General features: G+C 21.0%; 6 protein-coding genes across 18 annotated transcripts in view; 3 read left to right on the top strand and 3 right to left on the bottom strand.

Annotated features, from left to right (window-relative positions):
- Positions 1-3,074: 3,074 nt before the first annotated feature.
- On the bottom strand, positions 3,075-4,550 carry LOC147657367 (uncharacterized). The gene is made up of 4 exons (XM_003693064.4): positions 4,120-4,550; positions 3,881-4,027; positions 3,583-3,813; positions 3,075-3,358 (listed from the first exon to the last, which is right to left on the bottom strand). Exons 1-4 carry the CDS (start codon positions 4,358-4,360, stop codon positions 3,174-3,176), a joined length of 804 nt encoding a protein of 267 aa, XP_003693112.2. The 5' UTR covers positions 4,361-4,550; the 3' UTR covers positions 3,075-3,173.
- A 254-nt stretch (positions 4,551-4,804) lies between these two features.
- Ak1 (Adenylate kinase 1) lies at positions 4,805-8,705 on the bottom strand. 7 transcript variants are annotated; one of them, XM_086910054.1, is made up of 6 exons: positions 8,475-8,705; positions 8,376-8,398; positions 6,605-6,886; positions 5,781-5,906; positions 5,263-5,451; positions 4,805-5,144 (listed from the first exon to the last, which is right to left on the bottom strand). In XM_086910054.1, the coding sequence occupies exons 3-6, from the start codon at positions 6,788-6,790 to the stop codon at positions 5,067-5,069; spliced, it is 579 nt and encodes a 192-aa protein (XP_086766180.1). In that variant the 5' UTR covers positions 6,791-6,886; positions 8,376-8,398; positions 8,475-8,705; the 3' UTR covers positions 4,805-5,066. The 7 variants fall into 7 exon arrangements, with proteins under 7 accessions (XP_086766180.1, XP_086766179.1, XP_086766184.1 ...); XM_086910053.1 differs by having other exon boundaries at positions 6,605-6,791; XM_086910058.1 differs by having other exon boundaries at positions 6,605-6,791; positions 8,376-8,426; positions 8,522-8,603.
- Positions 8,706-9,292: 587 nt separating this feature from the next.
- On the top strand, positions 9,293-12,527 carry CCT7 (chaperonin containing TCP1 subunit 7). Of its 2 annotated transcripts, XM_086910049.1 has the most exons (7): positions 9,348-9,449; positions 9,610-9,951; positions 10,047-10,307; positions 10,526-10,855; positions 10,946-11,418; positions 11,492-11,761; positions 11,877-12,527. In XM_086910049.1, the coding sequence occupies exons 2-7, from the start codon at positions 9,934-9,936 to the stop codon at positions 12,166-12,168; spliced, it is 1,644 nt and encodes a 547-aa protein (XP_086766175.1). In that variant the 5' UTR covers positions 9,348-9,449; positions 9,610-9,933; the 3' UTR covers positions 12,169-12,527. The 2 variants fall into 2 exon arrangements, with proteins under 2 accessions (XP_003692947.1, XP_086766175.1); XM_003692899.4 differs by lacking the exon at positions 9,610-9,951 and having other exon boundaries at positions 9,293-9,449.
- A 553-nt stretch (positions 12,528-13,080) lies between these two features.
- On the top strand, positions 13,081-19,208 carry LOC100868914 (uncharacterized). Of its 2 annotated transcripts, none has more exons than XM_003692900.4 (7): positions 13,081-14,220; positions 14,301-14,396; positions 17,228-17,401; positions 17,517-17,779; positions 17,853-17,957; positions 18,036-18,198; positions 18,319-19,208. In XM_003692900.4, exons 1-7 carry the CDS (start codon positions 13,752-13,754, stop codon positions 18,480-18,482), a joined length of 1,434 nt encoding a protein of 477 aa, XP_003692948.1. In that variant the 5' UTR covers positions 13,081-13,751; the 3' UTR covers positions 18,483-19,208. The 2 variants fall into 2 exon arrangements, with proteins under 2 accessions (XP_003692948.1, XP_086766176.1); XM_086910050.1 differs by having other exon boundaries at positions 18,301-19,208.
- LOC100869027 (mitochondrial protein C2orf69 homolog) lies at positions 14,386-17,246 on the bottom strand. 2 transcript variants are annotated; one of them, XM_086910052.1, is made up of 6 exons: positions 16,369-17,246; positions 16,176-16,300; positions 15,965-16,115; positions 15,633-15,876; positions 15,487-15,549; positions 14,386-15,411 (listed from the first exon to the last, which is right to left on the bottom strand). In XM_086910052.1, the coding sequence occupies exons 1-6, from the start codon at positions 16,498-16,500 to the stop codon at positions 15,347-15,349; spliced, it is 780 nt and encodes a 259-aa protein (XP_086766178.1). In that variant the 5' UTR covers positions 16,501-17,246; the 3' UTR covers positions 14,386-15,346. The 2 variants fall into 2 exon arrangements, with proteins under 2 accessions (XP_086766178.1, XP_003692949.3); XM_003692901.4 differs by having other exon boundaries at positions 14,386-15,549; positions 16,369-17,086.
- Positions 19,209-21,396: 2,188 nt separating the features above from the next.
- The window catches only part of Vha100-2 (V-type ATPase subunit a family protein Vha100-2), a 37,079-nt gene continuing 33,503 nt past the window's right edge, over positions 21,397-24,972 (top strand). For 2 of the 4 annotated variants that reach the window (XM_086910047.1, XM_086910043.1), the window contains exons 1-2: positions 21,458-21,629; positions 24,361-24,434. The gene's annotated coding sequence lies outside the window, so the exon portion shown is untranslated. Of the gene's footprint in view, positions 21,630-24,360; positions 24,435-24,972 lie in introns of all 4 variants that reach the window. The other 2 variants (XM_086910045.1, XM_086910041.1) reach the window with 2 other exon arrangements.

Raw genomic sequence — 24,972 nt, 5'->3', positions numbered from 1 at the left:
AGATTGCAGTGATTATAGGATTGAAGTGCCAGGGCCAATGAAACTAATACTGTCACTATGAATGTCATTGTTAATAAGTATATCTTTCAAAAAGTAATGATTTTTCTTTCCAATTTATTTCAAGTAATTTTTTTCTTTTATTGAAAAGCTTTTAATAAAAGAATTTTCAATACAAACTTTTTCTAAATAAATATATTTAATATTTAGAAAATCTTAAATATTATACATTCAAATTATTATATCAAATTATTACTTAAAAGTATTATGTATTTACATAATTTTAGTTTACAATTCAATTAAAAATTATATCATTACATTTTGAATGATATTTAATGTAATATATAAAGTAGAATATTAGTATTGTATAAAATTTTTACACATTTCAGCTGAATGTAGCTTATTTAAATGAAATATAATTATAATTGAATGGGGTGAAATAATTATGAAATATAAAATATTTTCTTTTTACAAATAAGGAAAAAAATATTAGAAATTGTTAAATTTTGGTAACTATATTTGTTTATTTTGTTTTGTCATTAAATTTATTTGTCATTATTATTATTATTACTATTATTATTATTATTATTATTATTATTATTATTATTATTATTATTATTATTATTATTATTATTACTATTCTTACTATTATTATTATTATTATTATTATTATTACTATTATTATTATTATTATTACTATTATTATTATTATTATTATTATTATTATAGTCAAATGTCATTTAATTGATATTATTTAATTGCATTTATATTTGTTTATAGAATTAATATAATACATTCAGTTATTAAAAAAAAATCTAATTATACCACAAGTACAAGATCCTTAAAAAGTTCATATGTAAGTCAAATATTGCAATATACATATTCATATATAGTATTACAATTATCAGTATGCTACATGTTATTAAAGAATCATGCTTAAAATAGATCTTATTTGAAAGTATCTTTTATGTAGCATCCGTCCCCAAACTTAAACTGAGAGCACAAATTTGTTGCATAATAGAATTCAAAATCTTCTTTTGATGTACACATTTCTTTAATAAATTACATTGATATTTTACATTAATCATGTTTAAAATTTTTTATAAATTTCTTTTTGCAATATCTATACTTGTACATATAGAGATAATGTATATGTTTATATATTATATAGATATAGATATTGTGTTAAATATTTCTGACTTTTTATTATGTTGAATAAATGCAGCAAATGCATACAATGCAAAATAAATAATATTAAATTGGTAGTTTGGTCAAATTTAATCTCAATAATTATATAAGCTACAAATAATTGTCAAAGAAGTATCTTTTTATTCATTACTTTTTACTTCTTACTTCATGTTTTTTATCCTTCTTTATATTTTTATAAACAAAATATATAGAAACATTTGCATTATTTATTATAATTTTATGCATAATCAATTTAATCTAATAACAGTTTAGCATATTGACCGCATTTAAAAAAGGTCCAATAATTGATATCACTTCATCACAAAAGAATATCAGTAATAAATCCTTTTATACTTTTATATATTATATATTAATGCTGAAGCATTAATATAAGATTTTTATGTAATATGTTTACATTTTATGAATCAACATTTCTATTTGCAAATTTAAATTCCATACATATTTGCAAGTTAACAATATATGACAATAATAGTCTTAAGTAAAAGCAAAAAGTTTCCCAATTTCATATATAATATTAATTATAGTTTACTATTTTTACACAGCAATTTTCTTCAAATTTATAATGAAATTAAAATTTTAAAATTTAAACTATAGTTAGACCAAATGTAATGTTCTAATTACTTGAATATCATAATTTTAATAAAATTTGTCTTCCTTTAGAATATTATAAACTATTTACTATTTAATATTATTATTAGTTGAAAAAACAACGACATTCTGAATAAAATATAGTATTAACATACATTTTTATATAAGTGAAATTATATAAATTTTTCTCATATATTTGCATTTCAACTAATTACTTATTCTATTTTGAAAACAAATATTTCTATTTATATTTAAAATTTTTAATTACATAAATAATCTTTGATATAGATTATAAATATATTTATATCAAAGGTTAAAAATACATCATTTATAAAATGCAAGTCAAATGCCTTAAATTAATCATGTGTATATTATATAATTATGTGGTTTTTAGTATTTTTAGTATTAAAAAGAATTAATTTTTTATTTGAAAAATATAAATGGAGGAAATTTAAAATTATTATATAAAAATATAATAATTTTGTATATAAAATTATATATTATTTGCATGTTATTTTATTTTTAAAATTTAAATTAATAATTTGAAAATAATTGGTTTGTATATATGGAAATAAATAAATGAAAATTATTTCACTTTCATTGCTTAGTACATATAAAATTTTGAATTAAAAAAATACATTTTTTTGAAGAATTCAATAATAAAATGTATTTCAAATCTTTATTACTTTATTATTGGAAAATTTTGATATTTAACAGAATAACTTATTATTTGTTTCAAATGTATATTATTTGCATAGAATCAAAAATTAATTTTTTGTTTTTATATCAAATGTTATTAAGCAATGAAATACTAATACGATCAAATTGTTATTAAATTATTACTGAATTACTACTAAAACACAAAATATTGATATAGTTAGTAGCTGGTTATATATTAAGTAATCAATTTAAAAAGCATATAGATAGATGATAAATAATGGAAAGAAGCACAATTTTTAAAAATATAGTTGTGGAATTGTATATAATCAAAAAATGAAAATTGTATTTTTTCTTTTTTATGGACCATAAATTCAAATTAATTCAAATGTAAATAATTTTTTGGATAAATTTTTTTCTGTTAATAATGAAAAAGATACTTGTAATCATATTAAACTTCTGTATATAATTAATATTTGTGTTCTTAATGCATCAACTTATCCTTTTTATTATATGATTTTATATTTCAATAATAAAATAAAAAATAATATTTATTTTTCCTTTATTTATATTAATATTTATATTATAACTATAATATTATAAATAATTTAATAATTGAATAATTTTTATTTATTGTTGTAAAATATTTATTTCAAATATTGCTTAATAATATAAGTAATAAATAGTACATTTGAATTTATAAATTAAAAACATTTAATTTTTTAATTATGTAAATATCGATACATTGGTGAAATTTCGCAGATAAAAGTTAAGATGCTATCACAAGGTACAACTTTCCAAAAAGGTCCAAATTCTAATTTAGATGATACAAGTGTAACACATCCTATCGAATGAGATGGTTGTCCTCTTCCCCATGCTCTATAATTAAAACACGAAAGTGATTCACCTAAAATTGTATAATTTTTTTATTAATTCAACTTCTAAAATTTATGAAGAAAATATTAAATATTATATTATGAATTTAATTTACTAAATATATTATAATCTTTGAATATCTTCAACTAATAAATTAATTAATTAATAAAATATTTTTCTTCAAATAAAAAAAATAAAATAAAAATTAGAATAATTAGATAAATTTAATTTTATAAAATATTATCAATAGAATACCAAATTCGTTTTTCCATATTTTTTCATTGTTATAATTACTGAGTCCAACAAAAGTAGGTGTATCTAATGGAATATATTTTGCGAGTTCATTGGTACGTTCCTCGCTAATTATATGAGCAAGTGATGCATTTATTTTTTGACAAGATATCTGGGCTTGGCTGTAATTCAAATTATTACTTGAAAATACGAATATTCCTATCCTAGGAATGCAAACCAATGTAAAACTAGAACCTAAAAATAATTTCTAAATTTTTATCAAAAATATAGTTTGAATATTTTTATTTTCCATATTGTTTACCAATTGGGATGACACTAGGATACGTGCTATAATATTTATAATTTTTATCTTGCACAAGTGTAGTAAAGTTATAAATCTCAGGACACTGAAGTGCTTGGCATGTTTTTCTCAATGATTTATTTCTATAATACATGTCAATATTGAATTCTATATAAATAAAAATAATTTTCTAATATGCATTTCCATTATTATTCAATTAAGTCTAATATATATATATATATGTTTTAATGATATCTTACCATCATTATTTTCTATGCCGTAATTAAATGCCAAAGCTTTCTTGTTTGAAGCAAACTTTCTACATTCATTCACATTTTTAATTGACGTCCTCGAAAGTATCAACTGATTCGAACGGGCGTTAGATTTCATCAATTTATAATATGGTAATTGTTGTGAATTAATTTCACAACAATTATCGCATATAATTAAATTTAATATTAAACATGCTACTAAGTATATTAAAAAAATTATTTTCTTCATTTTTAAAGTCACAAGAAAATCTTATCCAATTGAATATTTATTCGAATATGTGCGATTTTTCTGTACAATTTGAATTCTTTTCGATAATTGCATGCACAGATATAATTCATTGTCGGATAAAGATAATTAACTTGTATATCAACGCGATATATATACAATAGATACAAACGGAATTCCAATTAAGACAACTGACAAACATTGAAACATAATAATGCAATATGACAATAAATTAAATTAATAATTTTTTAAACTTAATTAAACAAAGTAATCTTTCTTCAAAAATTAATTTATGAAAACCATAAAATATAACGAGTCAAAACAAGAAATATATTTATTTTATTTTTTAATTTTTTTAGATAAATATTTTAAGAAATATGGAAAATATGAAAATCTTTTCAGTAGTTTGAAATTAAATTATAATGATTTTCAATAAATAGATGTATATATTGTTTATAATATATTATTAATAACAGATATTTCAGATTTACAACATAATATACATTATTATTACATTAATCATATATTAGAATTTGTTAGAGTTTGTTAAGATAAATTTTTTATAAATTTATATTAATTAAATCTCTTGATTTAATCATCTTGATTCATCAAGATCATCCGTCGTAGAACTTGACAAAAAGTGATTAATATAATTTTGAGTGATTAGATTTAAATAAAAATCTATATTTATATTTATATTTATAATGATTTAAGATTTATTTAACAAAGCATCAATTACTTTTGAAACTTCATCAAATATTTCATCCGTATTGCCATTAGCATCGATCTAAATAAAATAGTTTTCAATTAATTCATTATTCTATATATTCATCTATATGTAGAATAATGTATAATGTAGAATAAGAAATCATTTATAAATAGAAAATTAACATACAAATACTTACGTTTACAACTTTGTCTTTATAATAATCAATGATTTCTGTATGTCTGTTCATATTAAATAGTATGATTCTGTTTTTGATCGTTTCCTCATTATCGTCAGCTCTTTTTAAGTCTTCTGCACGTCCTAGTAATCTCTTCTCTAATACTTCGTTCGAAGCATCAAAGAAAATAATTAAGTCAACAGGACATACCTAAATTGATTAAACATGTAAAGTTTTATTTTCTCCTTCTTCTTGTATTATCAATTTCCCAGTTTTCGCTTTTTTTATTATGTATCATGTACAAATACATTATGAAATATAAAATATAGATATAGATATATAATTTAAAAGAAGAAAAATAAAAAAAAAAATTTTAATTGCATATGAAATGAATGTAAATTTTATTTCAATATAATATTAATTTGCAATATTCTTTTTAAATTTTAATCAAATTATTTTCAATATGTAAAACTTTAATAATATTTTCAGAAATTGCTTATTGACAAATATAATTTTATAATTATTATGTTAATGCTTACGTTCTTTTCAAAAAGAAGACCTTGACCTAATTCACGGGGATATCCGTCAATAAGAAATCCAATTTCTGTCAATTTTTCTTCTTTAACTTTTTGCATTCGTTCCTTTATTAGATCCAGTACAATATCCTAATAAAAAATAAGATTATTCGTTTATTGTGAAAAATATTTTAATAGAAAAAATATATGTATAATAAATATTTATTAATGCATATACATAACTATATTATAATTACACCATTAATGAAATGATATATATAAATTTTGAAAAATTCAAAATATTAATTTAAAAAGTTAATAATTTAATTTGTAAAATAAAATAATAGAAATAATTTTTAAAATTTATTTTCATATTTTCTAAAAATAGCTTATATCGAAATATTTATGTTCTTGATATCATAAAAGATATTCATTTAGATTTCATTTATTCATTAATTAATCGTTTATTTTTTCCAATATTGGAAAACATTTTAAATATTAAAAAGATTAAAGTTTTTTTTAATTTTTGCATATATATATTGTTTTATACAAATTTCTAAGCAAAATACGAAAGAATCATTTATAAAATATATTAAAAATCTGACTATATACAAATAAAAAATTACACACGAATAAAATTATATCCTCATATAAATGAAACAAGACATTAAGCTTGACAACATACATCAACGTCATTGAAATCAATGAAATGTGCTTCTATATAATTATATATGCATTAATATTTTATGTAAAACATAGATATATATAAAAAATATCTGCATAAATTTTTTCTTTTTCTTTTTTCTTGCATAAATTATTTTTACTTTTAATTACGAAGCATAATTTACCGTTGAGACAAAAAGACCTTTAGACATTGTTTCCTGTAAAAAAGTATCTCGAGGACTACCACGGGCAACTTCTTCCCGTAATAGATCACCACTGCTTATATGATAAAATCCATATTTTTCAATAATTCGTTTGCACTGTGTTCCTTTTCCACATCCTGGTCCACCAATTATCCAAATAATCTTCATTCTTTCGAAATTGGTTAATAGCACCAGTGCAACAAATAAATACTCTTATTCAAAATATGATTTACAAATGTTTTTTATTGATGTTTGCTTCTCGCCCTAATAAGAGTGCACTTTTTGTGCATTAATTTAACTCAAAAATTTTTATGACAATTTGGTTGGTTAATTTTTAAATGATTGATGCGTGAATGTTCCATGAAATATATTAATGTAAGTAAACACGCGAATAGGATGTTAATACTTTTGATTGTTTCATAGTTTCGTAATTTATTTATAACATAAATAGGATGAACTTGAATGTTTTAAATTTGAAATAAAAAATATTCGATCAAAACTTATTTTTAAAAATTAATTCAACATGATTATTTTTACCAATCAATAATAAATATCATTCCATCACGTAATTTGCAAATTATCTGTATTCCTTAAATCTTATTTTATTTGCTTAGTCTATATTGTCATTGCATTATATTTATTTATAGATTATTTATAGATATTATTAATTTCTTCTGAGATCAAAGTGTAAAATATCAATTTGCCTTTTCTTTTTATAAAAGAAGAAAAATTTTTTTTACAAGGAATAAAGAAAAATTATTTATGAATATATATATATGTATATATATATATATATATCTATTATGAAATAAAATGAATTGAACAAGTTTATTAGCATGATATAGATGTAAATAATTTAAGCTACAAAATAAAAATTTGTTAAATTTGTTTTTTAATATAAAATATTATTATAAAAAAATTATTATGAGATAAATAATACAATAAATATTAAAATGTATGAATTATTCCAAAAGTGGAGATTCAAATTACATATATTTTCATATATCTCATTCACAATATATAGTATTATGAAATATTTGAATTATGAAAAATTATGAATATTTATTTAATTTTTCCATATTTATAATATAATAATTATGTATTATAATTTAATCTTTCAAAATTGATTATATATTATAATTGTAAAAACATTAAAAATGAGAAAAATATATCTCATTATTTAGGAAAATTGTTAACAAAAACTTGGGCACTACTTATTGTTATTAATTTTATATATTCAGTCTTAAGAAATAATAATTGATAATTAATGAGTGATGTTTGCAAAATATAATAAAAGAACTTGTTAAATAATCAATATCATATACAGTTTAGATAATAAACAAAATTTTTACAACATTTAGCATTTTAAAATCATTCGTAAATATATAAGTTATAAATATTAAAAAAAAATTAATAAATACTTTTCTACTTGAAAGTCACCATAAATCATTTGATTGAAAACACATAATCAAATTATATTTAGCTTCTTTTATGAAATATAAATATAAAATATCATTACTTAACAATATAAAATTTGTTATATTTTTCAATAAGTTTATTGTTAATATATATATATATATATTAAATATTAAAAAAAAATAATAAAAAAATATTGAATAATCATATGAAAATGAATCAAATAATTTTAAAAAGATAAATGAGAAGATATGAAGATATGTGAAATTATATTAAAGAATGTAATGCAAGATTAAAAAATATATATATATATATATATGTATGTATATTCTTTTACCTCGACAATAAAATTATCTTGATCTAAAACATATAAAACTATATATTCTTACTGAAATATATTAAAAATTAAAAATATAATAGAAAACAAGATATACACCTTTCAGAAGTATTAATTATTGAGAGAAATTTTAGAAACTTGAATACCTCGTTTGAAAGCTAGCTCTAGTACTACTAGAATAATTTTGAGACTTAAGCTATTCACCAGAATAGATAATTGTATACTATTGTATATGTATATATAAATAAGCGTATATAATCGAAAAATAAAACAGACAATTTCAATGTTTAAAAATAAATGTATGGTAAATGATAACCTTGGTTCTATTATAATAAATATAGAAAAGTCGCAAATTATATCACTCTCTTATGATGTTAACTAACATTTATTTTTGACAGATAAATAGAATCTTTTTATTTAATTAACGCCATATTATAAAAATTTTATATTAAATAACTAATATTAATCTTTTTTATTAGATAGAGACTATATGTTATTAACAATTGTTAATAAATTTTAAAATGAAATACAAAATATGAAAACTTTATAATAAGTATCACAAATATTTATTACAATTAAATATTTATTGTAGAAAAATTTACATCTAATAATTAAAAAATAGCTAAAAATATTTTCAAATTTTACTAAATATTAAAATATTTTATACATATTCTAAAAAAATAATCTAATAGAAAATTCAAAATTAATAAAAATTAAATATCAAATGATTATTTAATTTCTTTATATTATTATATTTTTTTATTAATTTAGAAAATATTTAATTTAATATTGAATTATAATTATCTATTTTAAAAATTAAAATTTAAATTATTTCAAATAATATACTACAAGTTATCTTACATAATATATTATATTAACAAATTTAAAACTCAAATTTTTATTGACCAATTATTTTTGATGGATTTACTTCCGTTAAGTGTGAACGATACTTAATGCTTGTATCCTAGCAGAATCATCTCGAATACTATTTACAGGTTACTCAAGTACTTTGCTCAAGTATAGTGAGCGAACATTTAAAAAAACTGAAAAATTGTAATACAAAATATAAAAATGGTAAGTTATAAATTAAATATTTTATTTCAAAGAATATAAAACTTTTATAAAAATATAAAACTTTTACTCAAAAATATGAATTTATATTAGCGATTTTGTTATAAGAGAAATTTATAAAATTAATTTAATTTATATAAGTAAAGTATGTAATTTTTTTCAGTACTAATGAAAAATTATATATAGATATATCATTGATCTTAAAACAATAATAAATTAAAATATATATACGAAAATGAAAATCGTATATAGTTTGAATTAATCTAACCTTATATGGCGATTAATTTCGGCTTAGTTCCACATTGTATGTGGAAATTTTAAATTTTTAAATTAAATATTGATTTATAGAATATTAATTGTGTATTTTATATAATAACAAAAGAAAAAAATTAATTCTTAATTCACTTGTCTTGAAATTTGACAGACTTCATATCTATTGCCATAATATTATAAAACCACATGTGCATTTAAATATAAAATAATAAAAATGGGAAGATATATGAGAGTATATTATCATTATTATTATTATAATAATTATCAATATTATTAATAATGAATATATAATTTACTTATATATATACATATATATATATATTTTAGCAACCGCAAATAATTTTACTTAAAGAAGGCACAGATGCTGCACAAGGAAAACAACAATTAATATCAAATATAAATGCTTGTCAAGTAGTAGTAGATGCTGTAAGAACTACATTAGGTCCTCGTGGAATGGACAAACTTATTGTTGATCAAAATGGTAAAGCAACTATCTCCAATGATGGTGCCACCATTTTGAGGCTTCTAGAAATTGTTCATCCTGCAGCTAAAACTTTAGTAGATATTGCAAAGTCTCAAGATGCAGAGGTAAATAATATCTCATAAATAATATAAATTCTGTAAAAAATAAAAATAGTAATGTGAAAATATAACATTACTAACTAATTTACAGAAAATAATACATTAAGAACTTAGACTGATAACATTTTAAAGATATATAGTTATCTCAATAATGTTCAAACATATTAAATTATATTCATCTTACAAATATTTTGCATATACTTTAATTATCTTTTACATTATAGGTTGGTGATGGTACTACAAGCGTAGTTTTATTAGCAGGAGAATTTTTAAAGCAAATGAAACCATTTATTGAAGAAGGAGTCCATCCACGCATTATGATTAAAGCTCTTCGTTTAGCACTTCAAGTAGCAATTGATAAAATAAATGCAGTGAGTGTAAAAATAGATAAATCTGATCAAACAAAACTAGTAGAACTTCTAGAAGAATGTGCAGCTACATCTATGAGTTCAAAATTAATTCATCAGCAAAAAGAGCTTTTCAGTCGTATGGTTGTAAAAGCTATTATGATGCTTGATGAAATGTTACCTCTTAATATGATTGGTATTAAAAAGGTATTGACATTTAACGTTATTTAAAAATTAATGTATAAATATTATAAAAGATGCTATTTAAATTTATTCATCATTATATACATTATGTAGGTTTCTGGTGGAGCATTAGAAGATTCAGAATTGGTTAAAGGAGTAGCTTTTAAGAAAACATTTTCTTATGCAGGATTTGAAATGCAACCCAAAAAATATCAAGATTGTAAAATTGCTTTATTAAATATAGAATTAGAGCTTAAAGCAGAAAGAGATAACGCTGAAATACGCGTAGATAATGTTACGGAATATCAAAAAATAGTTGATGCTGAATGGCAAATTTTATATGATAAACTTGACAAAATCCATAAAAGTGGAGCACAAGTTGTATTGTCGAAATTACCAATTGGTGATGTCGCTACACAATATTTCGCAGATCGAGATATGTTTTGTGCAGGTAGAGTTCCTGAGGAAGATTTAAAAAGAACAATGAAAGCATGTGGTGGAAGTATTCTGACAACTGTACATGATATTAAAGATTCAGATCTTGGTAGATGTGAAACATTTGAGGAAAGGCAAATTGGAGGAGAAAGGTATTTTAAATTCAATAAATTATTTTATCAATAATTTTATATAATAATTTTATATCAAAATAATCATTTTTAGATTTAACTTCTTCTATGAAGGATCACGAGCTAAAACATGTACATTTATATTGCGTGGAGGAGCGGAACAATTTTTAGAAGAAACTGAAAGATCTTTGCATGATGCTATAATGGTTGTAAGACGATTATTTAAAACAAATGCCTATGTAGCTGGTGGTGGAGCTATTGAAATGGAATTGTCAAAAACATTGCGAGATTATTCTCGTGTGATAGCAGGAAAAGAACAACTTTTAATTGGAGCAATAGCTCGTGCACTTGAAGTTATACCAAGGTACACATTTTTGCTTGTAATTTTTATTTATTAATATTAATTATAATATTAATTATGAATTATCATTAAAAATTTAAAAATAATAAAAATTCAGACAAAATAATAATAATTTCAGACAATTATGTGATAATGCTGGTTTTGATGCAACAAATATTTTAAATAAATTGCGACAAAAACAACATAAAGGCATGCATACTTATGGTGTTGATATCAATACTGAAGATATTGGTGATAATATGTTAGCTTATGTATGGGAACCTGCTGTTGTAAAAATTAATGCTCTAACAGCAGCAACTGAAGCAGCATGTTTAATTTTATCTGTTGACGAAACTATAAAAAATCCTAGAAGTAGTCAAGATAATGGACCACAAGCTCCAATGAATCGTGGCATGGGAAGACCAATGTAATAACAAACTGCGTTATTCTCTTCAAAAATATATATTAACATATTGCAACAATCCGTTTATATATTATGAATTATTCAACACAATTTTTACATATTTTTTTTCTACATTGTAATATATGATAAAATAGATTTCAAAAACTTTTTCAAAACAGTTCAATATTTTATCATAAAAATTACAATCAGAGTAGCATTTAATATTAAGTCTATTATATTTCATGTGTATTAATTAAAACATTGTCCAATTTTGCATTTATAAAATTGCAATTATTAATTTTTTTTTACAATTGTGAAATTTAACATAAAAAAAAAATTACTTGTATGCTTAAAAAAAGATTAAAATAACTTTTAGCTTTCACTATATTTGTTAATCTCATTAATATAAATAATAATAGTATTTATTATTAAATTGCAAAGTTCATAAATTTTTATTTATTTATTTTTCATTATTTTTAACTTAATATTTTAATTTTTTCATATCCTTATAATAAAATTTTAATTTCCTATCTATAATTTTCATAAATTTTATGAATATATAGAATGAATAAAAAGATATTTGAAATTCCTTATGAATTGTAGACAAGATAAAAATTACGAAATCAACACCATTTTCAAAATTAAAGCAAATAAAACTCAATACAGGCAGCAAATAATAAAAGAAGGATAGATATAGGATAAGAATTAGTCATCAGCGCCATCTCTTGAATATTTTTAGAAAAATATTTGATATTTAATAATTTGATATCTGATATTTAATAATAATTCGATATTTAAGAAATAGCGTTAATGATCAGTTCTTATCTCTATCCTTCTATTTTCTTATACATTGAATTTTATTTGCGATTCTCTAACGATAAAAATTGCTGATTTCACAATTTTTCATTCTATCTCTGTTCTTGATTTACTATTTGTTCTTATATATATTTGTTTTATAAAATTCATGCATTCAAAAGAGATTGCCGATTTCTGATTAACTTTATTGTCTTTCTTGTTTAAGCTATTAATTAAAAATCTTAACAAATTCGATTTGATTATTATATATTATATAAGGTTATATATTATAAATATATATATCTATTTATCTGTTTTCGAATTTTTATTTGATCTATATATATTTCTATATATACTTTATATATAAATTAATTTTTCTATATCGCAAATATATATATATATATATATAAAATTTCTAACATTGATGTTAAAAAATAATCGATATAACATATAACATGTGATTCTAAAAACATTTTTAGTTATAAAATTGTTAATCTTTCGATCAAATTCAAATTGTTTCAATAATTGGAGTTCCTTCGATAATTGTAGACAACTTCATTTGTATAACAAGTTTCACAGGTTAATTTTATCTATGTTCAAAAGAAATAGAACGAATTACTGATTATTAGTAAATAATTTGTGATGTGATCTCTCATTTAAAAAATACATATTTTATTAAATTCATTATAAAATATGGATAACAAGTTATACAATTACAGAAACAAATTACTTAAAAAAAATATATATTGATTTAAAAATATCTTCAATTTAAAAAAAAATTTAATATTAAATAATTATTATAAAAAATCGATAAATATGAAAACCGAAACTTCTTGGAAACGTCGATTTTTACGAAAAAGATTGAAATATACATTAATTTGTGTTTTCATAGCTGCTATTATATTCGTTGTACATCAATTATTTTATTTCAAAGAACTTAATCAAGCGATTGTAGGAAAATTAATAAGTGGATCTGTACGAACATCTAATTATATTATTACTGGTAAAATAAATTCAAAGTGGAATGAACCATTGCATTCAAAATTACTTCGTGATAAACACGGTCGAACTGTATCTTTACGTGGTACACGTGATCAAGATATTTCAAAATATTTACCAAATGTGCGAGGAAAATTTGTTTGTGTCGTATCAAAAGATGAAATAGATTTTATTAAAATTAATGATAATTATTGTGATTGTCCTATGGATGGTAGTGATGAACCTGGTACCAATGCATGTAACAATGGTATCTTTAATTGTGAACTTTCATCATCACAATCTATAGGTATTCAATAATTTATATATGTTTTATTATATGTTTATTTTTCTTTTAATAATTCTATGAACATCTTTAATAAATCCTAGTAAAAATACCATCTTATAAAGTTAATGATGGATATTGTGATTGTTGCGATGGATCTGATGAATGGGCTGAAATTAAAATATCACATTTAAATAATGGTAAATATATTTATTAAAAAATTACACATATATTACTATAAAATATTATTTAAATAATTTATATTATATTACATATTAATTATTAATTATCAATAATATATATATATATAAATTACATTAAATATTATGTTTTTCTATTTAGCAACTATTTGTTTCAGAATCTGGAAGTATAACTTATTACCGTACTAAATGTCAAAATAGATGTTAATAAAAAAACATATACAAACATATGTTTAAAACATCTATAGAAAATTCTTATTTTATATAGATCTTTTAATTTAAATTATCTTTTTTCTAATCTTCTTAATTTTTTTAATCTAAATTAATATTTCTATATCTATTCTATTATATATGCATAAGTGAATAGATTAAGTTTTATAATGTTAACATTTAACTTTGTTAAATGTGAAATGTACTATTTGTATTATATGATTATAGAATTGTTATTTAAATTATCATAAAAATATTTAAAAATTCATTAAAAATTGATTAAATAATATAATAAAAAATATATTGTGAAACATTTTTTATGCATAACTATTATAAATATTAGAAATTTTAACATAATATATAATACTGTATAATGTGATATGAAACATACAGTTAAACCTCTATTATTGATTAATTTATATAATATATATTATACATATATATTAAATTAAAAAGTTATATATTTATATTAAAGTAAATATAAATAAAATTTCTTGCAATTATAGATTTTCTTATTCCTTTTTATTAAAAATTGTAAAATTATATATAAAGATTAATATTTTATAATTAATTTAAATGATAGAGGTTCTACTGTAAAAAAACATTTGTAATTAATCTGATACTATTTTCTCAAAAGTTTGAGAAATTTATATATATTTTCATATTATTAATTAATTATTGAATATTAATTATTGAATAAAATATTTTCATCAAAAATTATAAATAAGGTACATATCAAATTATTGTGCATAACTTCCAATAGCTTTAAGAATATTAAAATGATGTTGTAAACTTCTTGTTTTATCTGCAAAATGTAAAGTTCGTTTTATAGGAATTTTCATACTTTGTAAAATATCACAAAAACGACTTTCTTCTTTACCAATCCATGGACGATGAGAATCTTTAATTTGATATGGTGTAACATGAACATGAATGTCTATTCCTAAAATGATATATAAATTTTTTAAATCTAAAATTAATAAAGAATTCTCTAAAAAAAATTTCAAACTTGATGAAGTATATTACTTAATTTTGCAAGAGATTCTAATATAGACTTATCTACAATCCATGTATCCTTAGAACCTGCATGCCCACCATCTAACCACCATATACTTCTAATAAGATTTATGAAATTATTAATATTCATATCAGGTTCTGATTTATTTTGGTAATAGTGAAATTCATATAATAATTGATTTAAAACAACACAGCCTTTACTAAAACCCATTAATGTTATGTTTAATTTTTCAATATTAAAATGAGTAAATTCCTAAAAAAGAAAAAAAAACAAGTATATTTGTTTTAATTCAATTATAATTTATAAGTTTTATATATATGAAGTAATTAAACATATATACCTTCTTTGCATTACACATTTTAATATGATTTAGAGAAGATTTAATTAATTCTTGCAAGTGTTCTAAAGCATTATATATTGGAAGAAATGATGGCACACCATATTCATTTGATAGTACAAAATTATTAAAAGAGCTTATTGTTCCATATATTCTAAAATAATATTGAAGTTATTAATATTAAATTAATATAAAAAATAATTTATTATGTCACCTAGATGGTCGAATTAATAGCACATGTTTTTTAGGAAAGTTTATATTAAGTATTTTAGCAGTATTTTGTAAACTCCATTCTATATATTTTTTGCTAGCTGTATGTTCCATATTTTCTTGAATATCCTATAATCAAAATATGCTTACACATTGTACTTTTATTTAATAAAGTGATAATAATAAACATTATGTACCTGAATATCACCTCCAAAATATACAAGAATATCTTGACTTGGTGATAACATTGAATATGAATAAATTATATCATTATAACGACCGATAATACCAGGAACATTCTTCCAAATCCAAATTTTATTAGATGTCATAATTTTTAAATATTTTTTATAAGGTTATAATAAAAATGAATATAATAAATTTTATTATTATGTTCATCACATTTACTCAATAAAATATTTCATTTCAATAATGGTGAATATTGTAAATATTTACAAAATTATTGTTCAATTTTCTTATAATTATACATACAACAACGTTTTATGCTAAGATGATGGAATTGAATGACGGTTAAATTGATGCAATATTCTATTGATATTTTAATAAAATAAATTTATTTTTTAATAATTTAGTTTTTTAATATATTTACTTATATTAAACAAATTTTTTATCTATGTAAAATAAAAAATATAATCAAAATTTATTTAAAAAATTTATAATATATATATATTATATTCTATATATATTCTATATAGATAAATTTTATAAGATTAAAACACGTGGTTATATTATATTAGTAAATCAACATACAATAGAATTTTTATATAAAAAAATTTATTATTATTTTATATTTATTTTATATTTATTATAATTTTTTATAAATTATGTTTGATTTTAAATCTATTTTGAATCTAACTTTTATCGTGAATAGAGTCCAACAACTATTACGTAAGATATAACAAAAATAGTGAACTTCTAATCCAACTTTCGTTTAATTTTTTTACAATTTTATTAAATTTGAAAATACTTAAATAATAAAAATTATATAATTTTATATTATTGTATTACATAACCCAACTTTATACATATTTCTTTCAGTTTTAAAAAAACATAAATCAAAATTAATCATGCAATGCGGTTCAAACTTGAATACAACAATGTGGGATCCTGTTCAAATATTTACTCATCATTCACATTATAAGTATGCTGTTGTTATATTGAACAGTCCACTTTATTGGAAAGATGACATTTTACTTCAAATTTGGAAGAACGGTATGTCTTTATATTTAAAAATAAAAAAATAAAAAAATAAAAAATATAAAGATTACATATATATGACAATATTTTTTGGATATAAATTTTAATCAAAAATATACATATTATTCAGCTCAAATTAATGTTACTGTTGATGGTGGGACGTACAAATGGTTATGTTACTTAAAAGAACAAGGTATTGATTTATTAAATGAAAATCATAATGAATATGTGCCAAATTTAATTACTGGTGACATGGACAGTTGTTCTCCTATAATTCTTGAAAAACTGAAGAATATGGGTTCAATAATTATTGAAACACCTGATCAAGATCATACAGATTATGCAAAAGCTTTGTTCCAATTGGGACAATATGTAAAGATGAAAAATATAAAAGTAATAATGAATGTTTCACAAAAATTAAAATCAAATGGATTATATTTAATAATGAGAAAGCTACTTTTTACAGCTAAATAGAATATACGTGTTCACAGACTTCTCAGGAAGATTTGATCATATCATGGGAAATATTAATACACTTTATAAAAGTGATACACTTATTGAACATGTACAAGTAATTGTTTCTTTAATTTAATTGTAATTTATTTTAAAATATTTTATTTTAATTATGAAATTTTATATTATTAATCAGGTGATTCAAATTGCAAGTGATTCAATGACATGGATTTTAAGACCAGGATTTCATAGCATAATTATTCCTAAAATTTTAATACAAAATAATAGTTGGTGTGGACTTTTACCAGTTGGTGCACCCGTGAACTGTATAATAACAACTGGTTTAAAATGGAATTTGAGTATGTATTGATCAATATAGTGAAAGTGAAATGATTAAAAAATCAATTAAGTATTAATTAAGATAATATAATATATTAAATAATTCATTAATAAAGAAAAAGATATTTTTCATTTCTTAGATAATGCAACTTTACAATTTGGTGATTTGGTAAGTACATCAAATACATATGATAATTGCTCTGAAGTAACTGTCAATACAGATTCACCAGTAATATGGACTATGGGTATTGAACCACTACAAAAAAGCACACATGATTATGATATATCATCAAGTACATTTTGATGATATTTTTATTTAGTTATTGATTTTCAACATTTACAATATTTTAAGTTTTTGTATAATAGAAAAGAAAATATTTTGATAAATTGTATTAAAAAAATATATATATATATATCCTATAGGATTAATATTAATTCTGTTATATTGTGGATATATATTTGTCATTTGAAGTATATTTTATTATATCTATAACTTATTTAAAATGCAGAATATTAAACAATTTTTTATTAATTTAAATTATAGAAATATAAAAGAAAATATTTACATATTTACATTAATAATATGTTACATTACATATTTAATAATATTTAATATAATTTATGTTTATGAGTTTGTAAGATATATGAGGTTATTTTTTTATTATATAATTTTAAAGATTTTATTCCTAATAATTTTATTCCTAATAATCTTTTAAAATAAATTATAAAAGAAAAATTGCATAACAAATGCATATTAGAATTGTATAACAAAATATAATAACAAAAGTACTACATCATTGTTTTTATAAGAATGTAATAATTTATGTAATACTTATGATACCTAGTCCAGTTTTCTTTTCTACTTATACAGTATTCAGGTTCCTAATTTTATTTTGATATTCTTAAATTATAAAAAAATTTACAAAAATAAACATGACAAAATTAAAAGATGATAATTATTAATGTAATTAAATTAATATTATATAATTTAGTATCATTTAATATATAATAAATCATATTTTAATCGATATTATACATTTTAATAAATTTAACTATATATTTTAATCTATGATAGTTAAAATTGTATTAAGTATATTTTTTGTATGAAAGCAATAGTATATATATATAAAATTATTAGTTAATGTAAAAAAAAAAAAATTATAGATTATAATAATTGTATTCTTTCAAAAGTTTTATTTGAAATATGAATTTTGATGATACATATGACATAATCATATTTAAAACATTAAATAATTGATAATCATTTATCACAAAATAATTTCTATACAAGTGTCATAAAATTTCTGTATAAAAACTAATTTTATTAATAATAATTAAAACCAGTATTATATACATTCCTTTAAATTTCACACTTAAAATTATTAGTAAAAATAAATTGTGTTTTTAATTTGAAAAAGAAATAAAAATAATATAAAAGTGCATAAGAATCTAACTGAAACTAAATATATTTCAAAGTTTTTTCATTCACTTCAGTTTGTTTTATTTTATATTTTCTGTAAATTTTAATTTTTTCGAATTTTTTTGAAAAATAAATATAATCTCTATAATAATTAAATATTTGATTATGATAGATTAGATATAAGATTAAAAATAATCCTAAATGCCAATTTGAGTGTTACTTATATTAAGTCAAAAATATTGTTATTATTTAAATAATTTAAAGAGAATTTGCACAAATAATAATTGTAATAGTAATAATTATTTTATGTAAAAATCAAAATTCTGAAATTAATATTACAAAAATGATTATATTAATATATTGTATATAAAAATTGTATAAAATTAAAAATATTTGTGTATATGTACAGATATATATACAAACATTATATATATATATACATGTACAAACAAACAATTATCTTATTAATTATCTTAATAAACAATTATTTTCTTGTTTTTAATTTAAAGATTAAAAATTATATCATTGTTCATAATAAAATGTAACTAAGTAAGTGTTGAATTTAAAATATGTATGTATTTATGTTTCTTTATATATATTTTTCATAACTGATATATTAATTAGTATAGTTTTGATAATTAAAAAATGTTAAGTCAATATATGAATCTCAATCTAATTATTTATGTATAAATATATATTTTTTTTAAATTCTTATATTATAAATAATAATAATAAAGATAATAAAAATAAATTTCTAGTATATATAATTACCTTATTACTATATATTGAATAATTTAAAAAAAATATATTAGTAAATACTGCATTTATATATTGAGATATGTTATTCTGTAAAAATTAATATGTTCTTCTTTTGTAATTCTGTAAAATGTATAAGAATATCTATATTTTTATTTAAATTGTATTTATTTTTTTACATATTCTATTACAATACTACGAATTACATATTTTAATGAAATGATTTATTTAAATAAATCTTATATTAATATAAGTTTTTAATAATTAATAGTAATAAATTTAGTAATAAATTTTTTTTATTATTCATATTAATTTTAATTTTGTTTATTTTATAATAAAAATTAATTAATTTTTAATTAAATTTAGAAAAAAATTATAAAAATTTACAAATATATATTTAATAATATCGTACAAATATATATATATGCAATAAAAAAAAACAGAATTTCTATGAATCAAATTATTTACATATATAAATATAATAAAAGATTATATAAAACTAATAATTCATTATAAAAAATTCATAATTAATATTATTTTAAAAAATTAAATTATTTTTATTAATGATAATTCTAAATAATTAAAAATATTTAATTAATTGACATATTATTATATTTCAAATATGGTAATGTTTCAAATTCGATATGAAATTCGATCCATTGCTTTTTATTTCAAAATACTAAATTCGATAATCACAACCAATTATATATTTCAAATCTTATTAGCAATGTGTATCTATTAATATTATTATTTTTGTTCAATTTATAAAAAATCCTACATAAAGTCCTAATGTATGATAAAATTACATTATAAAGTAATAATAATAATAATAATAAGTAATAATAAATTTTTAATACAAATAAAATATTTATATATGATATATATATATATTTGCATATATAATTTAATTTATATTGTATGATCATAAACTTATGATACGCACGTGCAGATGCGATTAGCTGCAGCGGGGGTAGTAAACCACTAAAATACGTACTTACGCATATATACATATATATATGTTACACGATCAGCTGTAGCGGTGTTTACATTTGTTGGCATCCTCGACGACGGTATACAGCGTGGTGGGGTTGCGGCCACTGGCCAGTTCCTTACGGTCTTTCGAACGGTTGATATCGTTTTCGCGGTAGTTTTCTTAATTATTAATCATTAACTAATTATTCGCGAGTTCACAGTGAAAGTTTCATAGAGATATAAAGTGTGATATAGTGAATGTATCAAATGTGTTATCATTGGCCTAATAATCGAACGAAATCGGTAAGTCGTTGACATTATATCTGATAAATTGTATTTGACGTTCTCCATACATCCTCTATGTGTACAAATATCGAAGGATTCGCCGATGTAAATAGGGATATTTAAATCGATACGAAACACGAAATTTAACATAAAGAGTAAGATTTCTCATATATATACAAATTCAAATGTGTTCTGTCGTTAGAATTATCGAATGTACTACGTGTTACGTAGTATACATCCACTAGTTGATGCAGTGTAGTTCTTTTCGTTACGCGATATCGCGCGCTAGTGCCGCCGTTGTTTCGCGGTTTTTGAAACACGAGATACATGCATCGAACTCTACCGTTATCTCGTCGCGTGCGTTTTCACATGGACGAGTAATCGCCGACGATAACATTTTTTGAAGTAGTTTTCGCGTATATTGCTACGAGCTATCATTAATTGGATTTTTTTGATTTAGAATGTGTAGTGGTATTTTGTATCGATAGTAACTTTTTAATTAACTTCTGGTCAAGGTGAACCGCGATCGAGAGCATTTATCGGCTCGATTCTTTCGTGCCGCGTTTACGTGGTTTAGCGAGAGAAGTATAGTACCGTTTGGCCCGACTACTGTGCCTTGCTACCAAAATGGTGTCAGACACTGAGTGTAAATAACCTTATGAACGTAAGAATAGACGTACGAGACGAATTGGGTTTATATATCTGTTGCGCCGAAGAAAGCGTTCTTGTGTATATTAGACGCACGGGAATACTTGGTACGCGTTTTGGCAACCGTTCTTATTAGATTTCGTGCAGACGTCTTGAAAGAAATTTCTAACACGGTCACCTCGATTTCAGAAGCATTAATAATTAATTCGCAACATATCATAACGAACATGAACTAAACACGCATATGTATTATGTACTGCATCTTTATTTGAATTGATAAAATTGACTCAATATTTTTTGATTTTATGTTGGCTTTGTTTATGTTACATATTAATCGAAGTTTAAATTATTTTTTATGAAAATTATTTAATTAAAACTATAACAAAACTATAACTGTGAATAATTGGAGTGTACTTTGCGCAAGATATGAGGGATACAAACAAGGACCCATGAATTTCAATCTCTTACGCTATTTTAAACGAGGGAGATAATTTTAACATTAATCATTATCAGGAATTTGAACGTTATTACGCTACTTTAAGTGCGTTTTCAACGTAAGCTAACATTCAATACTTGCGTTAAAAGATTATTAATATTCTTGATTCTTTGAAAGATCGTACCAATAAATATATGATTCACATAATATTCGCACAAATTAAATTTAATGATTAATTTTAATACTATTGATATAAAAAAATTGACTTATTCATTATTCATATTATTTTAACTAATATAAAAATTTCTAATATTTTATTTTATATTTTTAACGTTTTTAAAATGTGACTTATTAATACATACTCATTGAAACTAACCTATATAATCGAAATGAAAAGAGATCTAAACATTTATTTAAAATTAAAAATTAATATATATAATAAGAAATATTTAATACTTTATTACAATCAAAACGATATATTATCATTATTTCAAATTCATTTTTAATAACTTCAATTCATTATTCAAAATAATTTATAAACAAAACCAAATATTCACATATATTATATATATATATATATATCTATTTTATATTCTATCTATAATAAGTTTGAAAATGTTAGTTTTAGTTTATATTCGAACATTCTATATCACAGTAGATATATGCATTACGATCGACGAGTCACGTAAGACTCGTGTTGTTAGTAATAGTCATCCGCGACAACGAACGCGAAACATCGCATATTCGAGAATGCAAATGAATTGTAGACTGCGTTTGCTTGTGGTCGAGACATGAAATCTACACGTGCGAGGCTAGAATGATTTTATAGAAGCATATCGGTGAGGATTGCGTGCGCGCATTGTGAACGTGTGGCGGATTGTGTAGGAACAAAACTTGGCGCCGCGATCTTGCATCAGCAATGCTAAAGTAATAAGGCAGTCTTGAATGTCAACAGTGTCTAGACGGATAGTAAAACTTTTTGGCAGGGTGAATGAGAGGAAAATCTAGAAGCGTCAGATTGCAAGATGTTTTTACTAATCGCATTTTTTACCTTTTTATTTTCCTCAATTCTTTTCGATTAAAGATTCTAGGAACAATAGGGGCTGTAGATCCATTTTTGATCCAGTTTTTGAATTATTGTATGTAATACACATGAAAAAGAATATTAAAATGGTATAAAATAGCAAAAAGTATTGATAAAATATAAGCGTTAAAGATTATTGGTGATCAAAATATGAATATGAATATTTAATGAATATTTAAAAATATGTGAAGTTAAATTTTGAATTAAGATAATTACAATCGAAGATTTTGAAATAAAATGAAAGTAGATCCATTTTTGAAAGTTTTTGAATCATTATGCATAATATAGATAAAAAAGAATATTGTATTACATGTATATTTTGTGCAATAAGAATATAAATTCTTATAGAGTGAATTTTTTTTATATAAAACGAGAATAAATTTTATATTTTATTATTTATTACTAATGAAAAACAATTCTTTTTATACAATTCTGAAAAAATCCATAAAAAATTGTCAACTCGATAATTAATTAATTATGTATGAAAATTACATTTTTCCATTATATTATTTAAGTCAATAATTTTATAAGTAATTCCCTTTTAAAATTGTTACAAATGGATGTCTTCCTCTCGTTACAAGGTCCTCGGATTCGTTCCATCATGTTTTCTCGCTAATTCGCCCCCGCAGAAGAGACTTGGATATAAATAAAGCAGGTAATATCGATTTTTTTTCCTGGTATAGGGGTGAACAAAGTTGAAGGGTGACCGTTGAGGGAATTGCAATCGATATTATTATCGAGTCAATCATCTGTTTGGACGCTTTTACCTCTTAATAATCGAGCGATACTTTCACACGAATTTCATTTCCAATGGTATATATAATGCAGCTACTTAATTTACACGCGAAATCATTTCTTTCGCGCGTTAATCAAATTCGCGATTAATCAAATTTCATTTGATCGGCACTTCGCCTAGTGAAATCTTATAATTTTCTTAACGATGATAGACTCGAGTAACGTTCCTGTTACGAGTAAGGTGAGATGAAGAAACGAAGAAACATATTTTTTTTTTTAAAGAAATTTAAAATATCAGCGAATACTTATACACACATATATTATGTAGATATAAAAATTGTTGTTATATAAAAACAAGAAGAATTTCAAAATCAAATGTAGATACTTAAATATAATTTATTTCTATCATTTGATGAATATATAAAAATATATAAAATGAGAGATTTTGAATTCAAATT

The sequence above is a fragment of the Apis florea genome, unplaced genomic scaffold (assembly GCF_048593485.1).
Source record: "Apis florea isolate Af1SG1 unplaced genomic scaffold, ASM4859348v1 contig_3170_pilon, whole genome shotgun sequence".
Taxonomy (NCBI): domain Eukaryota; kingdom Metazoa; phylum Arthropoda; class Insecta; order Hymenoptera; family Apidae; genus Apis; species Apis florea.
This window is presented reverse-complemented; position numbering and strand designations above follow the sequence as displayed.

Bases quoted from the DNA above. Each gene is read 5' to 3' on its own strand.
- CCT7 (XM_086910049.1), top strand. The intron at 10,308-10,525 runs GTAAATAATATC...TTTACATTATAG, and splicing joins CAAAGTCTCAAGATGCAGAG to GTTGGTGATGGTACTACAAG. The intron at 10,856-10,945 runs GTATTGACATTT...TACATTATGTAG, and splicing joins ATATGATTGGTATTAAAAAG to GTTTCTGGTGGAGCATTAGA.
- LOC100869027 (XM_003692901.4), bottom strand. From the start codon at position 16,500: ATGACATCTAATAAAATTTGGATTTGGAAGAATGTTCCTGGTATTATC. The intron at 16,301-16,368 runs GTACATAATGTT...TTTTGATTATAG, and splicing joins ATTTTGGAGGTGATATTCAG to GATATTCAAGAAAATATGGA. The intron at 16,116-16,175 runs GTGACATAATAA...ATATTATTTTAG, and splicing joins CTATTAATTCGACCATCTAG to AATATATGGAACAATAAGCT.
- Ak1 (XM_086910054.1), bottom strand. From the start codon at position 6,790: ATGAAGATTATTTGGATAATTGGTGGACCAGGATGTGGAAAAGGAACA. The intron at 5,452-5,780 runs GTAAGCATTAAC...TAATCAATTTAG, and splicing joins GTCTTCTTTTTGAAAAGAAC to GTATGTCCTGTTGACTTAAT. The intron at 5,145-5,262 runs GTAAGTATTTGT...TATTTTATTTAG, and splicing joins ATAAAGACAAAGTTGTAAAC to ATCGATGCTAATGGCAATAC.
- LOC100868914 (XM_086910050.1), top strand. From the start codon at position 13,752: ATGAAAACCGAAACTTCTTGGAAACGTCGATTTTTACGAAAAAGATTG. The intron at 14,221-14,300 runs GTATTCAATAAT...AATAAATCCTAG, and splicing joins TTCATCATCACAATCTATAG to TAAAAATACCATCTTATAAA. The intron at 17,958-18,035 runs GTAATTGTTTCT...ATTATTAATCAG, and splicing joins CACTTATTGAACATGTACAA to GTGATTCAAATTGCAAGTGA.
- LOC147657367 (XM_003693064.4), bottom strand. From the start codon at position 4,360: ATGAAGAAAATAATTTTTTTAATATACTTAGTAGCATGTTTAATATTA. The intron at 4,028-4,119 runs GTAAGATATCAT...TTATTTATATAG, and splicing joins CGGCATAGAAAATAATGATG to AATTCAATATTGACATGTAT. The intron at 3,359-3,582 runs GTATTCTATTGA...ATACAATTTTAG, and splicing joins AATATGGAAAAACGAATTTG to GTGAATCACTTTCGTGTTTT.